Here is a 22355-nt window from a genome sequence, read left to right as displayed (position 1 = left end):
TGGGTAGACGGACCACAGCCCTGCCCGGGGACTAACGGGCAGCGCAGAGTCAGTGCGCCTGGTCCTGTTGCCCTGTAACTGTGTGGTCCTGGGCAGGATCCTGAGTAACAACAGGCATCTCACGTTCCATCCAGTTCTACAGAGAATATTCAGAAGGAGGTGTTAACAACCAATTTTTCTTTGTAATGAAAGGGAGGCAGAGTATATTACTAGTTTCGAGTTAAAATAATGGAGCATAAAAATGTTTCACCTTATGAAATTACTTCATCCTGATGAAATTATTTCATTATGAAATAATTTCATGCTATGTGATTTGTCTGCCAGTGCGAGCATTTGGCTGGTACCTCAGTCTACTGACAGATATATTCTAACTTTAACAATGTGACCATTTTAAAAAGTATGAGTGAGACAGAAATTCATTCAGCTGATATAACTGCAATTCTAATTTCAGATCTTCTTGGCCTCATTAAATATCTCTCACAACATTTATGGTCTGATTTTTATATTTCCAGCAATAAAAAGGAACGTTTGCCATGAGAAATTAACTGATAAATTGTAATAAAGCAAAATTAAATAGAGAAAGTTAGGTCATTGATAAATAATGTCATATATTCATTTTGCATTTTAGAACCCAGTATATACTTATTTTCTCCAGCATGTACCATTAGCATATTGATGCGCATTAGATGGCTTAGTTCATGTGTAAAGAATGTAAAATAATGAAGGGAATTTATTTTTTTGTTTTCAGAAATGCTTACAAAAATAGCTGACCTATCACATTATTACCTAAACCGTTACTAACGGGTTACAGAAAGTGGCCACAAAAGTGACAGAAATAAAAGCTTTATGTCCTCAGAAGAATCTCGTATTCATGGTCTGGAATAGAGTCTAGCTCTATTTTCCATGTAAATGGTCTCGTAATGCACCCGAAGTTGTCAGAGGGAACACAAGTGCCTCACCCCAGGGGTCCTTTTGGCCCGGCCCAAGTCAGTGAGGAAGTGAGAGTCTTCCCACCCTTTTTTTTTTTTTTGCGGTACGCGGGCCTCTCACTGTTGTGGCCTCTCCCATTGCGGAACACAGGCTCCGGACGCGCAGGCTCAGCAGCCATAGCTCACGGGCCCAGCCGCTCCGCGGCATGTGGGATCCTCCCGGACAGGGGCACGAACCCGTGTCCCCTACGTCGGCAGGCAGACTCTCAACCACTGGGCCACCAGGGAAGCCCTTCCCACCCTTTTTAACCAGACTTGGATTCACAAGCCTTGGATCCCACCTTTAGCGCAGCCACCAACTTACTCTGTGATTGGGATGTTTTTAACCTCTCTTCACCTGGAAAAAGGGATAAGAATAACTTCAACCCATTTCACAGGAATGTAGGAAGGCGAAAACAAAACAATGCATGGGCAAGTACTCTGAAAGCTGAAAGGCCAAATACAAACATAGATGTTATTATTTCCTAAGAGCCTGAATGTACTCAATCTTGTTTCTAACTTCAAGCATGGGAGAAAGATTTCTGTTTTCTTTTGTGCCTAAATTGAACAAAAGGTACAAACTATCTCACTTTGACTTTTCTCCTACTTCAAGCATTTGGCTTGAAGAAAGCCTTTTGTCAGCAAGCTGCCAACCCATAGAGTTGAAAGGAAAGCCAGACTGCACTCCAAGTCTGGCGAGTAGAGGTGGAGAGAACAGAGAAGAGTGCTGGAACTTTCCTGGTCTCCAGCAAAAGACTGAGCAGGACTGCAGAGGTAACTGTATTCACACAACCGGTTACAGACCCTGCAGGGAACCGGATTTGGCTTACAACTGAACAACAGTGAGGCATGGCTTGACTCTTCTTAAAGCCAACCTATGAGAGGGTCTCAACTGTGGAGGCAGAAATTACACAGGCTTTGTCCCAAGCATAAGAGATGACGTGTGAAGCGTCCTCCCAGCTGGGGAACTGGTCCCCATGAAGTTTCCTCTGCCTGGAGCACATCGTTTCTCTTAGCCTTGTCCTTTCCTAAGGAGCTCTTTCTTAGGGAGACCTTTCCGGCTGACACCCCCACCCCAGTCCGGACCCCATCCAGCGTAAAAACTCAGAGCCCCTGCATTTCTCCTTTATAATCATTGATCTTCGCCTGGAATTAGTGATTCATTAATTTGACTGATTAGCAGTCTGTTTTTCTCTCTCCCCTCCCCCCAGCAAGCTCCCTGAAAACAGGGAACCCTTTGATTTCATAGTGTCACTAGAACAGAGCAGAATGCCCAGTTCAGAGTGGGCCCTCAATAAATATTTATTAAATGAGTGATGAAAGAAATACGATTTGAAGAGAACTTCAAAGCAGAATATTTCAGATCACAGATCATTTCTAGGTAGGCCCATTTATGCAAATATACACTATTTATCATAAAACCCTCAATTTACTGTTGCACAGGGAGACCATACTGCAAGTTGAGGGAGACCGTAAAATGAGCAGGCAAGTTAGTAGGAAGGAAAAATGCTGCACACCCGAAAAGGGGGTTCTTAGAGACTGGATGGTTTACAAGGTCCTAACTGCCCACATTTAGACCTTAAGGAGGGATGAGAACAGGGCAGAGCTATTGCTTCCCAGGTTTAAAGGCACGAACTCCCAGTCAGCAGACATCAGAGAGAAACTCCCTTCTGCACCAGACACCATGTGACAGAACAGAAAGTTGCATGATGGGGCCACCCACTCTTTCTCAAGCTATCAGGACAGCTTCCAGAAGCACAGGTGAAACAGCAGCCAGTTTGGTTGGTCTTCTGTTCTAAAATGTTGAAAAGTAGAGCTCATTAGGCATTCATTCACATGAATGTAAATAACAAGGAAGATACATTTTTCAAAAAATATTCTTCAGGGCTTCCCTGGTGGCGCAGTGGTTGAGCGTCCACCTGCTGATGCAGAGTGACACAGGTTCGTGCCCCAGTCCGGGAAGATCCTGCATGCCACAGAGCGGCTGGGCCTGTGAGCCATGGCCGCTGAGCCTGCGCGTCCGGAGCCTGTGCTCCGCAACGGGAGAGGCCACAACAGTGAGAGGCCCGCGTACCGCAAAAAAAAAACCAAAAAAACAAAAAAACCAAAAAAACATTCTTCAAGCACCACAGCAAGATAAAGTAATTAATTGTTCTTAATTTTTATCAAGCTGTACTCCAAGCGACCATGCTTTTTGGATAAAAGTCAGTCCCCATCCCCCTTCCATCTGTTTTTTTTACTCTTGCACACACTTATTTACACACAATTTAGTGCCAATTTTCAACAAAATAAGGTTTCTTTTTAATTTTTACATTGTGATCTTCCTATATCTTTCAATTATTCTATGGAACATAGAATTAAATACCATCTTCCTCACTAAGTGGCTTGAATTTATGACTTCCTGAGAGCTAACACATTTATTTTTGTGTTAAACAAATATAAAGAATAAGGACGCTGAGTAGTGAATATCATGTCTTTTCTGGGGCTTTTAAGGCTATAGAGTTTCTCTTCTTTCCTTCAAAAGGTTGTACACAATAAATTACATTGCAAATAAAAATGAATTAAGTGAGACTGAGAGATCAGAGAAGAAATAAAGAGGCGCCAGTTTCTGTAGAGGGTCTTTAATGGATGATGCTTTGGGACGACCAATTTGGAAAGAAAAAAAATCAAATAAAAATCCATTCCATACTCATTTTGCAGACCTCATCCTTTTCTTTGTTTTCATATAAATAACTCTGCCAATGTTTTATTTTATATAAGATCTATACTGTTTTTCTACTGTGTCCTAATGGTCTGCAAACAAATTCTAACTCTCTTAAAATTTCTGTTTAGAAATTATACAAATTAAATGCTGTTTGTTAAGTAACTTCAAAATAACAATAAGCAGGACACTTTCACTTATGCATCATCAACTGTACAACTTCCCCTTTACTTTCGCCATTGCTCCTACTATGACTAGCAGAAATCCTAAAAGATCAGACAATAAAAACCCAAAGAGGTCTTCACATTTTTTTCAATTTCATACTCAAAGTCCATCTCAATCTGTGAACTGCTTTCATCTTTGAGACTGTTTGAAACCCATTAATTTTATTCCTCCTTTGGGAAAGTAAGAACAAGCCATGATCACAGAGGAAACTGCCATTTCTTTCCCTCTGTGGAATCTCTCCTTTACTGTACTCCATTTAGCAGTGGCTAGGACTGCAGACCTGGGTTTATTCCATGCTCGGGAGGAATCATTTATTTCTCCATAATGCTGAGCACCTAGCAGAGTTCCTTGAATATAGAAAACGTTCAATGCAAATTTGGCAAAAGAATGGGTGAATAATACAATTTTCATTGTTTTAAAATGCATCATTTCCACCCTGTTATCTTACTACAGTTTGAAACCCCTTGTCAGTCAGTCTTTACAAAATAGCTTTTAGGCCTCCCTACAGAGAAACAGATGATGGCACAGAGAAATATTGTGGCTTTAGGAGAGCTTAGAAAGAAGGATCTGTGCTCAACTAAGCTTCATGTGAAGTAGTTTTGTCTGAGTGACACTTTGGAGATTCTCCAGGAGGAGAAAGGATTATTTTGGAGTGTGAGGCAAAGTCAGAAGCTCCCAGCAGCAGAAATATTTCAAATGTTTTCATTCAGGCGGGGCAATGACCTGTCTAAATCAAACCAGCACCCCTAACCTTGTTCCATAAGGCTATTAGGGAAATACAGTGTGACTTCCTCTGAGAGAAATCTTTGCCTTTAACCTGACCTACCGTTGAGCCTTGTGTGTCTCTATATCATTCCTTTGCTGTTACTTTTTTCTCTCTGTGACTATGGAATTTCCCATTTGGTCAAGTGTTTAAGGGGTGAAGGAATTAATAAATCCTAATCCTACAAAGATGACTGTTTCAGTCTGCCTTAATAAAAGCAAAGGTTCCTGGTGCTCTAAGGCCACCACCCAGCAGATGCCCCTGTGTCAGGGACCGCGTAACTGCCATCCCTCCCATGTGTGCCAAGGAGCTTAACCACAGAGCAGTGACTACTTGCCTCCATGTGCTAAATGGGAGCACAGATTCCCTCTAAGGCAAACTTTGCAAACAAGAGTAACCTTGAAAAAGACCCTTTAGATGCAGATCAATGCTCAGGAACGTTGCCAACCTCTTACACTCCCCTTTGACACTTCACAGATGTGTTACTTACGCTGGAGAAGAGGCCTCCTTCTACCCCAAACCCAAATCCCTGCTGTCCCTTGAGCTCAGTGGGGGCTTGTCGGATGAGCCCCTGGGGAAATATGCACACCTTCTCTCCTTCGTCAACTCGGGTCACTTTGGCGGAGTCCTCCCTGCCCCTCTGGGAATACTTCCGTGGTGTTGTGACCTTAGCCTCTCCGGAGAATTCTCTATCTGTTCTGGAGGTCTCCTGTGGGTACCGGATTTCAGCCCCCAGGATCTGCCTGAAAGCAGAACCACCCGGCGGTCTTCAACCCCCCCAAGCTCTGGGACTGCTGCGGGGCTGCGCTAGCCATTAATGGCCATCATCCATTTTTAATCAGAAAGATCACAAGAAGGATGGTAAGCGAATCCCAGTCGCAAGTCAATTTAAATAACATTCCTGGGGAAATCCAATCACTTAAAACTGAAACACCTACGCGAGCAAGAGCCCCCGCCCGAGTGGCGGGGAAGAGCGAGACAGCCGACTTAATCAAGATCAGGGGGCTCCCAGGCTTAGCGCAGAGCGTTAACCCTTCCAGCCCCGGAGGGTGCCAAGGGGGGCTTGGAAGAGCGCGGCCGGCCGGGGCCAAGATGCCCACGACAGCCCCACGCAGGCTGCCCCTGCCATCTTGGGCGGTTCCGGACGCCCTGCGCCCGGCCTGGGCGGCTGGGCGCGCGGGGTTAAGGTCAGAAGCTCAGGAGGCTGTTCAGGCGCGGGAAGCGGCCGCCTCCCGCAGCCTCGGCGCGCCTCGGGCTCCTCCTTCCGCCCAAGCGTGGCCAAGTGAGGACTGCTCCGGCCGCAGGTAGCAGAGGCAAGGGAGGCGGCGCGCGCGACCCGAGCGGAGCGCCCGGGGAGGGACTGACGGACACGCGGACAGACGGATACCCCCGCGCCCCCGGACCTTAGCAACGGTACGCGCGGGCCATGTGGGGACCCGGGGTCACGGCCGAGGGCCTGTCGGTGGCGCCGGCGCCGCCACCGCTGCTGCCGCTGCTGCTACTGCTGGCGCTGGCGCTGGTGGCGCCCTCGCGGGGCGGCGGGGGCTGCGCGGAGCTGGCGTGCGGCGAGCGGGAGCGCTGCTGCGACGCGGCCAACGCCACCGCGGTGCGCTGCTGCAAGCTGCCGCTGCACGCTTTCCTCGACAACGTGGGCTGGTTCGTCCGCAAGCTCTCCGGGCTGCTCATCCTGCTGGTGCTCTTCGCCATCGGCTACTTCTTGCAGCGCATCATCTGCCCCAGCCCACGCAGGTACCCGCGCGGGCAGGCGCGGCCGGGGCCACCGGGGGGCGCCGGGCAGCCGGGGGCCGCGGGGCCGCCCGACGACGACGACGACGACTCGCCCGCGCTGCTGCGGGACGAGGCGGCCGCCGGCTCTCAAGACTCGCTGCTGGACAGTGGAGGCGGTGGCCGGGGCCGGGCAGGCGGCGGGCGCTCGGCCCCTTCCTGCGCCTCGGAGCACGAGCTGCGCGTAGTCTCGCCGGTCTTCCTGCAGCTGCCCAGCTACGAGGAGGTCAAGTACCTGCCAACCTACGAGGAGTCCATGCGGCTGCAGCAGTTCAGTCCCGGGGAGGTCGTGTTGCCCGTGTCGGTGCTCGGCCGCCCGCGAGGTGGAGGCGCCGGGGAGTCCGACGGCGGCGGCGAGCGCCGCTTCCCGCTCATCTGAGCGCCCGGGGCCTTGCGAGGACCACGCGGACAGAACCAGGCCGGGGGCTACGGGTGGGACGCAAGGCCGGGGTGGCCGCGGCCGCCGCCGCCAGTTGCCTCAGACCCCGCCTGTCGCCCGGAGACTGGGTTGGGGCCATCCCCACCCCCGCCTCCCCCGGGATGTTAAGTTTCCCTACGTTTCATTCAGTTCAAGGAAACGTTAGGCAAGCGCGGCGGGGGCGACAGCAGCAGACGAGGCCAGAGCGCAACTTTGGAGAACGTCCCCGCCCTAAGCCTCGCCTCGGCTTGAGTTCACTTGTAAGTGCCTGCTTCCCGAATCAGAGAACATATGAGCTTCGGGGGAAGGGCAGTAACCTTTAGGGATGAAGCGAGAGGCACGCAGTTCCACTCCTTTCCCTCTCGCCTGGACAGGTCAAGGTCTCCCAGGATGGGCGGAGGGCGAGGAGGTGAGCCATGACTGGAGACTGATGCGCGCGGGTCTGGGAGAGCTGCACCTAGGTATGGTCGAATCCCTCCCTTGCGGAGAACCCAAGAAAACCCTTCCGTGTCTTCCTGGCCAAGCATAGTCACAGTTCACAGATTGGTGGGGGGAGAGCCGTGATATCCGGTTAGTTGCCGTACTTATGCAGCAATTACGCGTATCCAGGACCATACTCGTAATAAGGTACAGTTGAACTTTTGATTTTTCAATAACTGAGAAGATATTTATATTTATTTGTCCTTTATTTTTATATTTTTACCATGTATTAAATAAACGCATTCGGAGGGTATCTCCACAGTTAATGACAAGATAATCATCTTAGCACCTTTTTTAGGCCTTAATGGCCCAGAAATTGTCTACACTCTATCATTACTGTTTAATAAAATGTTGGACATTATTTCATTTACAATGGGAAAAAGAAGAGGCATGGTCAAACGAGAAAACATATGTGATTAAAAACATGAAGGATACCTTATTTTCACTATTTAAGAAGAATATATTTTATTTTTAGTACTGTGGCATAATATATAACTTTTTATAATAACCATACGTTATGTATGTAGTCAAGGTCATAGTTATATGTAAAAAGCATTGATACATGTATGCCATACCACGAAGCATGATGTCACGCACTTTTCCCTCCATTTTCCATTTGGAATACACTTCACAACATTATACAAAGAATAATTTGTTGTGACTTGTGACTTTTGTTTAAAGCCATAATTGTGCAGTAAGGTACTACAGAAGGATTCAACCTATCTAAAGAAAAAAACGTGTCGTTGTATCAGTTCTACCATTCTGTGAAATGTCCTTTAAGCAAATGGTAATATAAAGTAATATATTAAAATGCATTATGTATAATGTACATATGCATATCGTCTGTGTACAGTAAACACATTGTATATCATATAATTATTCCAGTTTGTGATTATCAAGAAAGAAAAAGAAGGAAAACAAATACAAAAGGTTTCTCTTGGGGAAGGATGAGTATTACACTGAGAAAAATTACACAGTGGACCTCACACGTGTATCTAGACAAGTTGTTCTTATGATTGAAAAGTTCTGACAATCCTGAGAAATCTTAAAATATCTGAATTGTATTAGAAGAAAATGATTTGACTACTTTAAACTTTTTAAAGCTGATTGAAAAAGTCTGACAGTTCTAAGAAATCTTAAGATGTCTGAATTGTAAGAGAAGAGAATGGTTTACTCTAAACTTCTAAAAGCTAATGACCCTGTCATTAAAGAGAATCATTTGAAGTGTATTAAAACAGAAAACATTAAAATCTTTCTCTGTGCAAATTGTATTAGATGTGTGACTATATGGTAATGTATTAAAATATGAAATGTGTGTCTTTATCATTTAAAAGTAATTTTAAGCTGTGAATTGGCGAAAGCATCAGCAGTTGAGACTATATCAACTTTTTTGAGAATGGTACAGGATTTAATGAAATCACATTATATTGAATAATCACAAATGTTAATGTTACTCAAACACTACATTTTAATTACATGTGGCTGTCAGTACCACCCACTGTTCAGACAAACCAGAAAGTTGCCTTATTCCTTTAAATGATTTATTCTTTGAGGGTACACTGTTTTAGACACTTTTAAAAACTCACCCATATCTGAAACATCTAACTGAATATCCAAGTATCAGTATATAAAGTATATCCTCTATGTTGTTACTACCAACATCTAGAAGTGTACAACAAAATCTTGTGAAAATACACTTAAAATATGAACCAAGATGTTTTCCTTGTACCAGCTATGGAACACTTCTCTCCCTAAAATTCAGAATGTCTATAATGTGACACCAATCATGCAACGAAATTCTACTAAATTTTAAAGTTACAACAAGTTTTACACTTGATTATTTCCTACACATCACACAAGCTTTTATTCACATCCCCCAGTTCAATAAAAAATGAGTTTACTTTGGTTTTTTTCTTATAATTCATTGATTTACCAAGCATGATTCTGTTCAGGCATAATTTTGTCAGGGGGGTGGAATCCTGAAAAGCTATTTTTATTAGTGATAAATTAACATATCTCAGGGCAATACACACACATATGTAACATACCATATTAATACACACAGAACCCATGTGTTCACAACACTAGAATACCTGGATAGAAACATTTTTAAAGCACTAACGGCAATATCTTGGTGGTCAGTTTTATAGATTTCACCTGGAAGTTATTTATTACATAGAACTAGTAGAAAATAGAAATGTAGATAATAGTTTTATTCTTTCACCTGAAAATAAATCATGATGAGATGCTGATTTTACTTATTTTTAATATTCTATATATAGTATAGAATGCAGATATAGCTATATGGATACAGACATATCTATATAGATATATAGTCTGTGACTGATATCTTTTGCAGGGCTGCTACATACCATATCTTAAACAAAGCCACCTGGAAATGCCAGGTTCTCCAGTACTAACGAACTTTTGCTCCTGGTTTTCAGTTATCAAACTAATTCACATACTAAAACATTTCAAACATTTTTATTTTTATTGACTTCTCATGAGTAGGGAAGTAATGGCCCTGGATATGTTAAGAATCCATCTGGAATGAGAGAAAACATGATTGATTTTCTAAATCGTGCGTGTATATATATATAAAATCACCAGTTGCTTAAAAGCAATTTGTAATGGTGTTGTTCAGTATCATAACCAAGAGGAAAATGTCTTCTTGAGATATAATGATAGTTTTAAGAGGCCATTAATTGCCACATTCTGCAAATGTGGGTGTGCTCCAGCCATGGAAAATGGCATTGGCAATTATGCCAAAGGGCATGAGGTGTACTATATAAGGAAAACAAGATTCAATTGTGAAGGCCAAAGGGAACATTAAGGAAATGGCCTCAACAGTTTAAAAGGCAATATGGTAAGTATCTTAATGTTGTACTTTTTGTGTATAGTTTCTCCCAAGTGGAATTAATAAAGGAAACAATCCAGAGCTGAAACTGTTATGTTATACACATGAGGTGGTGTTGAGATTTATACTATATTTTTATATACTATACTATTATAGTATATACTATATTCTGTATTGACTTGTAAAAATTTTGTGAATCATAATTAATTTGGATTTCCACACTAAGAGAAACAATGAGTTGTTTTATTTTGAACAACCCAGCATTAACCATCTCTCCAAAAGTGTAAGTTACAGACAACCAATCAATAATAGAATATTTGACAAGTTTATGTCTGACCTCACTGGTTTACAATTTATTTTTTCATTCATTCTCCTTTCATCCATTGGTGAAAAGGCTAATAAGTGGTAGGCTAAGGGAAAGTATTTTGTCAACCAAAGATTAAATCAAGTAACCAGCTAATTGCAAGAAATTAAGACATCTTTTCTTCCATAGGGGTAGAAAGGATGTCTTCATTATGTTTTTAAATTTTTGCCTATAAAATAATTAAATGTCAAATAAAACCAATACTTTGATTATACTTAAATACATATAGAACCCTATTTTATTTATTTATTCTCTTTTACCTACAGAATTCACTTTTAATTTTATGGCAAAAATTATTCTATGGAGGATATTTAGGCTTGCCTTTAAACTAAAGCTTATTTCTTTTTATCCCTCCTAGCTAAGCACCTGCATTGTCTTGATATCTTATAGTTCTTATTTTCTTTCTTTGTGTGTTGTTCTTATCCTGCTTTGGATTTTCAGTAGATATTTTCTCCCAAACTCATCGTTTAGAACTCCAGGTTAATCTTTGCTGGAATTTAATATCACTCTGGTTATGCCTTGGCTTTTTGCACAAAGTTTCTTCTTTTGGTAAAACAGTATTTTCCAAAGTGTTTATTTTGTGTTCTATTCGCATGTGACTTCTGTAGTTTTCCAGTTTTGAATGAGGTAATTTTTCCTTTGTATCCACTAAATGACTGTAAACATATCTGTTTGTTCTTATCTACAGAATTTTCTCTGTCACACTGGGGCAGAGATCAAATCTTTGCATCTTTTTAGCAAAGACTTATTTTTTCCAGATTTCAAACACAATAAATCTTTATTTACCTCTTTGTCTTATTGCTGCCTCTTTGTTGGCTACATTTGTTTCATCAGACAAAGGATTAGAATCTTGCAGATTTGCTCCTGTTTTATTCTGGTTTGTGTGAATTTTCTCTTCTGTATTGACCAAAGATTTTACCACATCAAAATTAATTTTTGATTATTTTCCTGGGTATTAAAAGTATGTTCTCTTCATTCTAGATTTCACTTTTCTCTTGCAAACTCTTCACTGGTTTGTCACCACGTGCATAACCCTTGTTGAAATGGCCAAGCTATCAGATTCCTGTAAATTTACACCAGTTTTACTTCTTCCTCTGATGTTACAGTCTCTGTCTTTTGTTTCGTAGCTCCATCTTCAGAGTTTTTCTCTTGGAAACTTCACAGTATTCTTTTTATCTTTCTTTATCTGAATCTTTTATTTTTAAGAAGATGTTGGGGGTAGGAGTTTATTAATTAATTAATTAATTTTTGCTGTGTTGCGTCTTCGTTTCTGTGCAAGGGCTTTCTCTAGCTGTGGCAAGCGGGGGCCACTCTTCATCGCGGTGCGCGGGCCTCTCACTATCGCGGCCTCTCTTGTTACGGAGCACGGGCTCCAGACGCGCAAGCTCAGTAGTTGTGGCTCACGGGCCTAGTTGCTCCACGGCATGTGGGATCCTCTCAGACCAGGGCTCGAACCCGTGTCCCCTGCATTAGCATGCAGGTTCTCAACCACTGTGCCACCAGGGAAGCCCTATCTGAATCTTTTCTGTTAATATAAGCAACTGAGACTTGAGTTCTGTATCAGTTCTATATCTGTGTCTGGGATATAGGGACATTCCCTGACTCAGCTTTTCTTGAAAATTAAGCTCATTTCTTTACATTTATCTCTCTTTGCACATTCTCTTTTGGCTAGGCAAATGTTCAGTTTTTTTTAATCTTTTTTGTTTCTTAGGATAGATCTTGTTCTTTGACTAACTATCTTGAATGTTCTTTGGCTACATGTCTTCAGTTTCAGAGGCATTAGTTTTAGCTTCATATTCACAAGGCTTACAAGAGGAGTTTTCTTGACTGAGATCTCCTGGTCCAGCCTTATTTTTGTTCACTGAATCAAACATTTCCTCAAATCCACTATAGTCCACTTCCAAACAGCATGTCTTCTGCTTCGATTCTGCCGTAAGTGTTTGCATTCCAAGAAGTCTTCAACTGCATTTTTCTTTTTTCTTGATGTTTTCAATCCAGTACTGATAACTATTGTCTCCAGGTTTTCTTTTGATGTTTTATTATTTTTTTAATAATATATTATCTATCTATTTATTTTGGCTGCACCGGGTCTTAGTTGTGGCATGCATGAGAGATCTAGTTCCCTGACCAGGGATCGAACCCGCGCCCCCTGTATTGGGAGCGCAGAGTCTTACCCACTGGACCACCAGGGAAGTCCCTCTTTTGGTGCTTTAAGAAAAAGTTTTGTATGGCCTTCTACATTTTCTTTTGTTTGAAAAACATGTACACTCTGTATGTTCTAATATTTTTTCTATTACTCGGTTTTCTTGAGTAGAATTTTTCACATCTAAAAACCTACAGATGTTTTGGTTTTCCTTGTAATTCCCCTGATATATCTGACTCCTTCCTAAGGGTTTCCTGTGAACAAGATTTTAAAATTTGGAGTTTCCCTAAGTATTGTAATGTCTGCCAGATTTTCTACTGCATGTGCCTTAGGAGTTTTCTTAGGTTTCTTCATGCCTGTAGAATGGAACATGCCTGTAGAATGTGAATGGAACCTGTCAATTCACATATCTGCTTTGGAGTTGTCCTGAGGTTAGTGAGAAGAGTTGCACTGTATTACAGTTTTGCAAATTGTAGAAGACCTGTCAAGTCTTCTACTTGGTTTCCCTTTTCTTTAGGAGTTTTGTCTGTTGGTGCCTGTTGGGTTTTCCATGGGTTCAGTCTTTTCCACAGAAGTTCTCAGAAATTTCTTGATTGTTGTCAGGAGTTCAGCTGATTCACCTTTCTCCCTGGGAACTGTCCCGAATTTCTTATTGTCTTATCTTCTGGGTCCACAATTTGCTGTAAAGTTTTCATAGGGCCGTAGTTTCCTGTTGGGTCTTCCACTGGTTCTGCCCTTTCTTTAAGCATCCTAAACAATCTTTTTTTTTTTTTTTTAAACCTGTGACGTTTTCACCTTTTCTACATTTCCACTGGGGGGATAGGGAGTTTCTGTTGCTTTCACTCTCTGGTTGTATTGCGCCTCTGGTGTTTGTGTAAACTCTTGATGCCTATCAGATAGATCTTCTTCCACGGAATCTGCATTTTCCCTCAGTTGTTCCCAGTGGTCTCCTGAATATTCTTAGATGTTCTACTGGTTCTGGTTTGTGCTTTGGAGTGTTCCTAAGCATTTTGTGAACATCACCACCATTTATTTATTCCTCTGGTTCTTCTGGTGTTTACAGGTGCTCTCTGAGAGCTGCCGGGTCTTTCATTAATTCTTGTTGTATTTTAGATGTCCTCAGCGCTCCCGTGAGGATGCTGAGGGTGTTTGCTGGGTCTAATGTATGCTGTGGCATGCTCCTAAGCCTTCTGTGGACATTACCTCTATTTATTTGTCCCTGTTTCTTTTGGTGTTTGCGGGAGCTCTCGGACACCTGCTGAGTCTTCCGCAGGTTCTACCTTTTCTTCACGCGCTTTCAGCAGTATCCTGAGGACTGCTGGCGTTTCCAGAGGTTCCTGATCCTGCTCCGGAGTGCACCTAAGCTTTTTGTGGACACACATCTGTCATCGGTCTATAATTAATCATTTCATAAGTTAATTCCTGAAATTTATAGTGCTATGTTTGAGTTCCGGCAATTCATCTTGATAAGTTACATATCGTTATTTCTAGCAAGCTCTGTTTTAAAATTTGGTAGCAATTCACATTGTAGTCTTTCTTCCAAAGAATAAAATGTAAGCATGTACACAGCTTTAGATATAAGCTTGGCAGTTGCTTTGGGGGTGACAGTTTTCATTTGCTATCATGATGATTATCACAGTAATAACTGTAATTCATTGAATGCTTCCATATGCCAAGCACTGTGCTAGGCATTTTATGTGTATTATCTCATTTGAAATTCATAAAAGGAGTAACTAAGGATTATTAGTTCCGTTTCACAGATGAGGAAGGTGCAGCCCAGAGAGGCTGAGTGGTGTGTCCAAAGTCACATGGCTGATATGTGGAAGATCCAGGGGGCAGATCCAGCCTATCTGACTCCAGAGCTGGGACTTCCAACCATTAAACTTCTCAGCATGCTCTTAACCCTGTGGAATATCTTATCATTAGAGCTATGGCTTAGCTGCATAGCATCATATGGCATCACTTTCTTTTTTTCACAAGTGAATAAGTAGCTACTGTTATTTGCTGTTTAAAGGAATTATTATTGGGGCTTCCCAGGTGGCGCAGTGGTTGAGAGTCCACCTGACGATGCAGGGGACACGGGTTCGTGCCCCGGTCCGGGAAGATCCCACATGCCGCGGAGCGGCTGGGGCCGTGAGCCATGGCCACTGATCCTGCGCGTCCAGAGCCTGTGCTCCGCAACGGGAGAGGCCACAACAGTGAGCGGCCCGCGTACCGCAAAAGAAAAAAAGGGAATTATTATTAAAAGTACAGTAGAATCTGGGCCGGGAATCTTTAATGACTCAACAATTATGCAGAAATGTTTCATGGATAAAACCTGAAAACGGTCAACAAAAGCAACTCAGATACCAGTTTTTTCCATTTCATTCAGCCAGTTCCTTCAGTGGCAAGTGTGCCTCCTTTCTGGTCTGGCTTCACTAACTTTAAAAATTCAAAAACACTTCTTTAAAACAGCTGGTAAATTGTTTCCAATATTTAGAAAAGGAAACAGATTTTTGTATGCTTAGCATAAAATGAGAACCATAGAGGCTAACACTACAACTAAGTACCCAGTGCCAGCTAATATCAAAACAGGGACAAAAATAGCTTCCCAAATGAAGATTTTGTTTGTGTTCTTGTGGTAGAGTATGATTGTTAAGACTTCATGAAGAATAACAGTGGTTTAGAGTGTGACTGCCTGGGTGACTCGCTGGACTCTAGATTTACTAGTTATGTGACTGTGAGCAAGGTGCTTACCTTCTCTAAGCCTATTTTCTCATCTGTAAAGTGGGGAGAGATGGTTGTAATGAATATTAAGGTAATGTATAGAAAGCACTTAACACTGTGCCTGGGCCATAAAAATGTATGCAGGTGCGAGTGCACACATATTGGTTGACACTGGGTTGTTGATAAACTTGTGGAAATTCAAAAACTTTTCTAGTTAATCATGGACATTAATGATTTGAATTGAGAATAGAAACATTTAGGATGGAGCTAGAGATGATCATACTAAGTGGAGTAAGTCAGACAGAGAAAGACAAATATCATATGATATCACTTATATGTGGAATCTAAAAAATGATCCAAATGAACTTATTTACAAAACAGAAACAGACTCACAGGCATAGAAAACAAACTTATGGTTACCAAAGGGGAAGGGGGATGTGGGATAAATTAGGAGTCTGGGATGAGCAGATACAAACTACTATATATAAAGTAAATAAACAAGTTCTACTGTATAACACAAGGAACTATATTCAATATCTTGTAATACCCTATAATGGAAAAGAATCTGAAAAAGAATATATACATACATATATATCACTTTGCTGTATATCTGAAACATTGTAAATCAACTAGTCCTCAGTAAAAAAAAAAAAAAAAAAGTATAGAAACATTTTAAAGAAAAACAGAAATTACCTTTAAAAAGAAAAACAAAACTGCCGGTCTTAATGACTGGTTTTGGTTGAGATGATACACTGTGGGTGAAAGCCTGGGCGGGAGCAGTAAGAGAGGACAGAGAGGGGCTTCCCTGGTGGCGCAGTGGTTGAGAGTCTGCCTGCTGATGCAGGGGACACGGGTTCGTGCCCCAGTCCGGGAAGATCCCACATGCCGCGGAGCGGCTGGGCCCGTGAGCCATGGCCACTGAGCCTGCGCGTCCGGGGCCTGTGCTCCGCAACGGGAGAGGCCACAACAGTGAGAGGCCCGCGTACCGAAAAACAAAAAACAGATGAATGGATAAAACAATTGTGATATATATTTATATATATTCCATTTTATATATATATATATATATATATATATATATATATATAAAATGGAATATTATTCAACCATAAAAAAGAAGGAAATCTTCCTAGTTGTGATAATACGGATGGATCTTGAAGGCATTATGCTAAATGAAATACAGACACTGTATGACAGAGAAAGATACTGTATGTTCTCACTCATATGTGGAATCTAAAAAGGTCAAACTCATCAATACAGAGAACAGATTGGTGATTGCCAGAGAGAGGCCGGGGTGGGGTGGTAGAGTGGGTGAAGGTGGTTCAAGATACAAACTTCCATTTATAACTTAAATAAGCCCTGGGGATCTAACGTACAGCATGGTGACTATAGTTAGCAATACTGTGCTTTATAATTTAAAGTTGCTATGTGTGGTGATGGCTGTGACCTAGACTTATTGTGGTGATTTTTTCACAATATATACAGATATCAAAGCATTATGCTGTACACCTAAACCTAATATAACGTTATATGTCAATATATTTCAATTGGGAAAAAAATGCATTTCCCAAGAAGCAGTGGGTGGCATAGATTCTAGGACCAGGTTCTCGAGGCTTCTGACCCCAGATCCAAAGTTTATTAGGGCTGTGTTTCCAACTGAATTGCTTAACCTCTCTGTCCCCCGAATTCTACTTCTGAAAAGGAAGCTAAAAGTAATACATCAGAGGGTAAAGCTCTTAGAGTCTGGCACCCAGTGAAGACTACGTATGAGGTGGTTGGTGTTACCACTGTGAATGGATTTGAGAGAGAGGAAAGGTCAAGGTTGACTTGGCAGCCATGAAAAAAGTTTTCTTCACTGAGCTTTGAGGAGCCTCTGAATTCCAGAATGTGTCAGAAGCAGACCTTTAGCAGAATTCAGGAGCCTCTGAATTCCAGAATGTGTCAAAAGCCCTAAAATGTACATAGCTTTGATTCGGCAGTTCCCCCACTGGGAATCTATCCCATGGAAACAATCAAGGCCCTGTGCAAAATAGGATTACAGAGATATCCGTCAAAGCACTGGTCTAATGGTGAAGTATTAAAAATTACCTAATTATCCAATAGTAGGACACTGATTAAATAAACTATGCTCCATTCATACAAAGAGATATTCTTCAACCTTTAAAATGATGTGATAAGACATGTATTAATATGGGCATATGTTTATGATATATGTCATTAAGTGAAAAGAACTAGCAATAAAATAATATAAACACACACACACTGGAGAAAATTCAGGGTTTTTTTTTTTTAATATTTTATTTTCTGGCCTCGCCACGTGGCTTGTGGAATCATACTCCCTCGACCAGGGATCTAACCCGGGCTCCGGCTGTGAAAGCGTCAAGTCCTAACCACTGGACCACCAGGGAATTCCCGGAAATTCAGTTTTTAAATCCATCTTTTATGCCATTACACTGAGATATGCCAACAAATGTATAGAAACTTCCAGCATTTTTTGCTTAAATTTTCAGTTACTCCAGTAATAACAAATACATGTTCTTTTTTAAAAAAGAAAAGAAAACCTTATGGCAAAGTCCCCTCTAACACCCCTGCTCTCTCAATTCCCAGCTCACTCCTCCAATATCTTTTCAGAATATTCTCTGTGTATTTTTACTACACATAGATGTATTCATAGTAAATATATATATAGTACTATTTTGCGCTTACTGTTTTTGTTTCTATGCAATTTTATCACATGTGTGGCTTCGTGTAACCACCACTACAATCAAGATACAGAACTGTGCCATCACCTCAGAGCTTTCTGGTGCCACCCTTTATAGCCCTATAGCCACACACACCCTCCCTCTCACTAATCCTTAACCCCTGACATCTCTTAATCTGTTCTGCATATCTGTATTTTGTTATTTCAAGAATGTTATATAGGGCTTCCCTGGTGGCACAGTGGTTGAGAGTCTGCCTGCCGATGCAGGGGACACGGGTTCGTGCCCCAGTCCGGGAAGATCCCACATGCCGCGGAGTGGCTGGGCCCGTGAGCCACGGCCACTGAGCCTGCGCGTCCGGAGCTTGTGCTCTGCAATGGGGGAGGCCACAACAGTGAGAGGCCCGCGTACCGCAAAAATATATATATATACTAAACATACAATCTCTTGGGTATTGTTATCTGTAACTGCTAAAATGAGAATAAAAGAGAATGCTGGGGTGAATCTTGATTGAGAACCAAGCTCAGGACTATGGTCACTAGCCTCAAACCTGACCCCAAAGGAAAAATTATGCTGGGACATTGGAAAGTACCTCCAAGACCTCTGGTCACCAAGAAAGTAGCCCATGTAGCGGGAGGGCAAAACCAAGAAACTATTGAAATTTGAAGGTACGGTGTGAAGGAGTTTTCTCATTTTGTGGTTAGTTATCATCGGCTGCCTGCAGAAGCTTGGCTAAAACGGATTGTGAGAGTGACAAATTTAGGGGCAGTATCTTTGGTTCTGAATACTGCAGAGTGAACAAGCACATTTGGGTGGATACAGGACCCACAGCTCAGTATGGGACAGTCATAGATGGCTATACATGATGCAGACCCACAGCAGGTTATTCCCAAGGGAACAGCCAGCCTCGTGGACTAAATAAAACTGCTGTCAAGTGTGTTTACCCTGAAAAGGAGGACTTTCCAGCTTCCCAAATAAATGCCAAGTAGAATACCCCGGGTAAAGCAGCTGAAATGCTTTACATACAAACTGTGTGGAACTGGCTTTGTGATGATGGGACTATTCATCCGCCCACATCATGGTAAATGCTGTGATTAAGGGGGCCCCTTTTCCATGGGCACTGCATGTCACCTTACTGCTGCAAAACTGAACAACATTCTGAGAAGCCTTATCAGGTTTGCTTCCTCAGCTTGCTCACGTGCGTCTTACACATACCAAAAACATTAAAGAAAGTGGGAAATCGGGCTTCCCTGGTGGCGCAGTGGTTGAGACTCCGCCTGACGATGCAGGGGACACGGGTTCGTGCCCCGGTCCGGGAAGATCCCACATGCCGCGGAGCGGCTGGGCCCGTGAGCCATGGCCGCTGAGCCTGCGCGTCCGGAGCCTGTGCTCCGCAACGGGAGAGGCCACAACAGTGAGAGGCCCGCGTACTGCAAAAAAAAAAAAAAAAAAAGAAAGTGGGAAAGACAGATGGGAGAATCGAGGGACTCACTCCAGTGGCGTGGAAATACTCCATTGGGGTGGAAATCTTTTCATGGTTATTAAGAAATGGGAAGAATAAAATGGACATAGATGGAATCGAAACAAAAGTCTTAATACAGCACTACTGAAATTTGGGAGGACCTCCTGCTAGACCTTCAACATTAAAGGTCCTCCCAAAGCCTGCTTTATTTTTCACAATTTGGAGGAATTTTTAAAACTGCAAGGCAAAGATTACAATGAGAAACTCATCCTGAAAATACCTGAAGTAATAGGGAGATTAATCCAGATAAAGATTGATAAAAGGGCCTCAGTCCCTTGGCTCAACCCTTCACTGGGCACCAAAAGCCTCATGCACGTGAGTAAAATGGTTAGAAGGTGGGGAGGTTTCAGGGACACTTGACCTGGGAGCCCTGTGCACTATAGTACCAAAATCTGTTGGTAAAGTTGTAATGGGAGGCAAAGTATATTGAGAGGATACTGAAATGCAGTACTTTAATCCCATCAGGTGAACGAGTTTATATGAAGTGGTTATGACTTTTTTACCTGAATGTATTATGGGGATGGATATTGCATCTGACTGGGGAATATTTCCCCTACGTAGTATTGTAAAACAGAAGGCATGTAAACCCTTCCTTCAAGTCACGTGCTAAATGGGAATGAATAAGATTGCCCAAGCCCACACTTCATAGAAGCCGGATTGCTTGTCTGGACAAATCCTCTGTACAATAGCTGTGTGTGGAGTGTAACTGTGGTTTATGGCAAAAGCCTGTAAGCACCTCCCAGCAATGACTACTGGAATTGTGGACTAGAAAATTTCCATCTGAGGGGCAATTAGTAGCTTGCCACCAGACATTAACTGGAAATGCCCATGTGACTGAAAGGCATAAAATAATCTTGCAACCTGAAATACCCATGATGTCTGGTGATGTCAGAGAAATGCTCTAATGAAGAAGGCAGTGCTCAGAAGAGTTCTATAATAAAATAGACATGGTTTGTACAGGAACATGCTACGGGGGAATGAAGTGTATCCACGAGTGGGTAGACTCTCTTCCCCAGGACTGACTTTGGAACCATGTGAGGAGCTGCCAGATTCTATGGTCACTTGGACAGTGCCCTATAAACAGCTCTCAACTGACCAACAAAGAGCTGCTTGGTTTATGGATGGCAGTTTCAACATGAACAGACAACATTCTGTTTGGAAGGCCATCACTCTGATGGAAAAAGATAAAAAATCAGCTTGGTGAACTGCACTGCATGCTGTTTACCCTTATGTTTGGGTCTTCACCAACTCATGGGCAGTGGCCAATGACCTGGCCACATGGTCAGGCAGAAGGACAATGGAAGATTGGCCTATTGGGAGGCCAATGGAAACAGGGCATGGCTCTATGGAAATCATTATAGGAATTTGAGGGGTGCATTAACGTAGGCCACGTCAACGCCATCAGAAGGCGATTAGAATCGACAAGCAGATACCCTAGTGTGCTCACTTGATGTAGCCAGCTGGGTCTGTGAAATGGGTGGACACTGGGGGTGGGGGGTGGGCTGCAGCAATGCAGAGATAGGCTCAATCTAGACGTATTCCTCTGGTATCCTCTGAGTCACAAAATGCCAACAAGAACTGTCCTGTCTGCCAACAAGAGACACAGAGACTACAGCTGGCTCTGGGGCAGATTCCCGAGGGGGAGTCCTTGCCCAGAGCTGGCAAGTCAGGCGGATGCCGGTAGCCCTGGGGGACGGCAAGTGGATACTGACAAGAATAACTCTGACTCTGGACTGGGCTTTGCTTACCCAGGGGTAGATGCAAATGATCGGAGTACTGCAAAAGAACTGGAACAGAAGATATTGCACTGATTTGGACCACTGCGTCACATTTCTTCAGACCAAGGAACGCTATTTACAGACCATTGTGTCCAACAACAGGCAGAGAGATATCTTCCTCGGAGTAACAGTTTGGTAAAGAATTAGAATGAGCAGTCAAAACATTGATTGTCTAAAAGGCGGGAGATAGGGAATTCCCTGGCGGTCCAGTGGTTGAGACTTGGTGCTTTCACTGCCAGGGGCCCGGGTTCGATCCCTAGTCGGGGAACTAAGATCCCACAAGATGAGCAGTGCAGCCAATAAAGAAAAAAACCCAAAGAAACAGCAAAAAAAAACCCCCAGACATTTATTAAAAAAAAATGGGAGGAGAGAGAGGCATGAAAGGCTGGTTTACGTGTCCTCACGAATCTGTGCTCACAGTCAACGTGAGCAGGGCTGGACAAATTCCTCTGCTTTTCTGAATGTGGGGATGAGGGGGTGGGTGAGGGTGCTGGTGTGACAACTCTACTGTTTTCTCTCTTTCCCGTATCACCTTACCTTTCTTCTGCCTACTTGAGGCAGTGGTCCCTGGACCAAGGATGCAACTATGTTGCTGGAAGCAGGGATGATTCCTGAGCAACGAGATCCTTTTTTTCCTAAGGGCCTGATGGGATGGGTTGCACTTTCGTTCCTTCGGGCAATACTGGGGCTAACAGTGAATACAGTTACATTGCCTATTGGAAGAAACAGCCCACTAACCCTGTACCTATGTAACCCTATCTTACATGGATGGGAGTGGACAGAGCGGGAGGCACTTGGCTAGACTCTTACTGCTGCCTGTGATCTAGACCAGCACAGTGGCTGAACCTAATGTTCCTTCCAAGGTGAAAAGGTTTGGGTACAAACAGAAGAAACAGTAAGTAGCCAAGGGTAAATGAATAATGACTGAGTTATACAATGAGAGAAT

The 22355-nt window shown here is 42.9% G+C and overlaps 1 protein-coding gene across 1 annotated transcript; it reads left to right on the top strand.

Moving 5' to 3' along the window:
- Positions 1-6083: 6083 nt before the first annotated feature.
- Positions 6084-6821, top strand: LOC309962215 (putative membrane protein C3orf80; the record flags this gene model as incomplete). The annotated part of the gene is made up of 1 exon (XM_082839877.1): positions 6084-6821. The coding sequence occupies one exon, from the start codon at positions 6084-6086 to the stop codon at positions 6819-6821; it is 738 nt and encodes a 245-aa protein (XP_082696003.1).
- Positions 6822-22355: the final 15534 nt, after the last annotated feature.

Source organism: Leucopleurus acutus (genome assembly GCF_964270905.1).
Source record: "Leucopleurus acutus genome assembly, chromosome: 5".
In the NCBI taxonomy this organism is placed as follows: Eukaryota; Metazoa; Chordata; class Mammalia; order Artiodactyla; family Delphinidae; genus Leucopleurus; species Leucopleurus acutus.
This window is presented reverse-complemented; position numbering and strand designations above follow the sequence as displayed.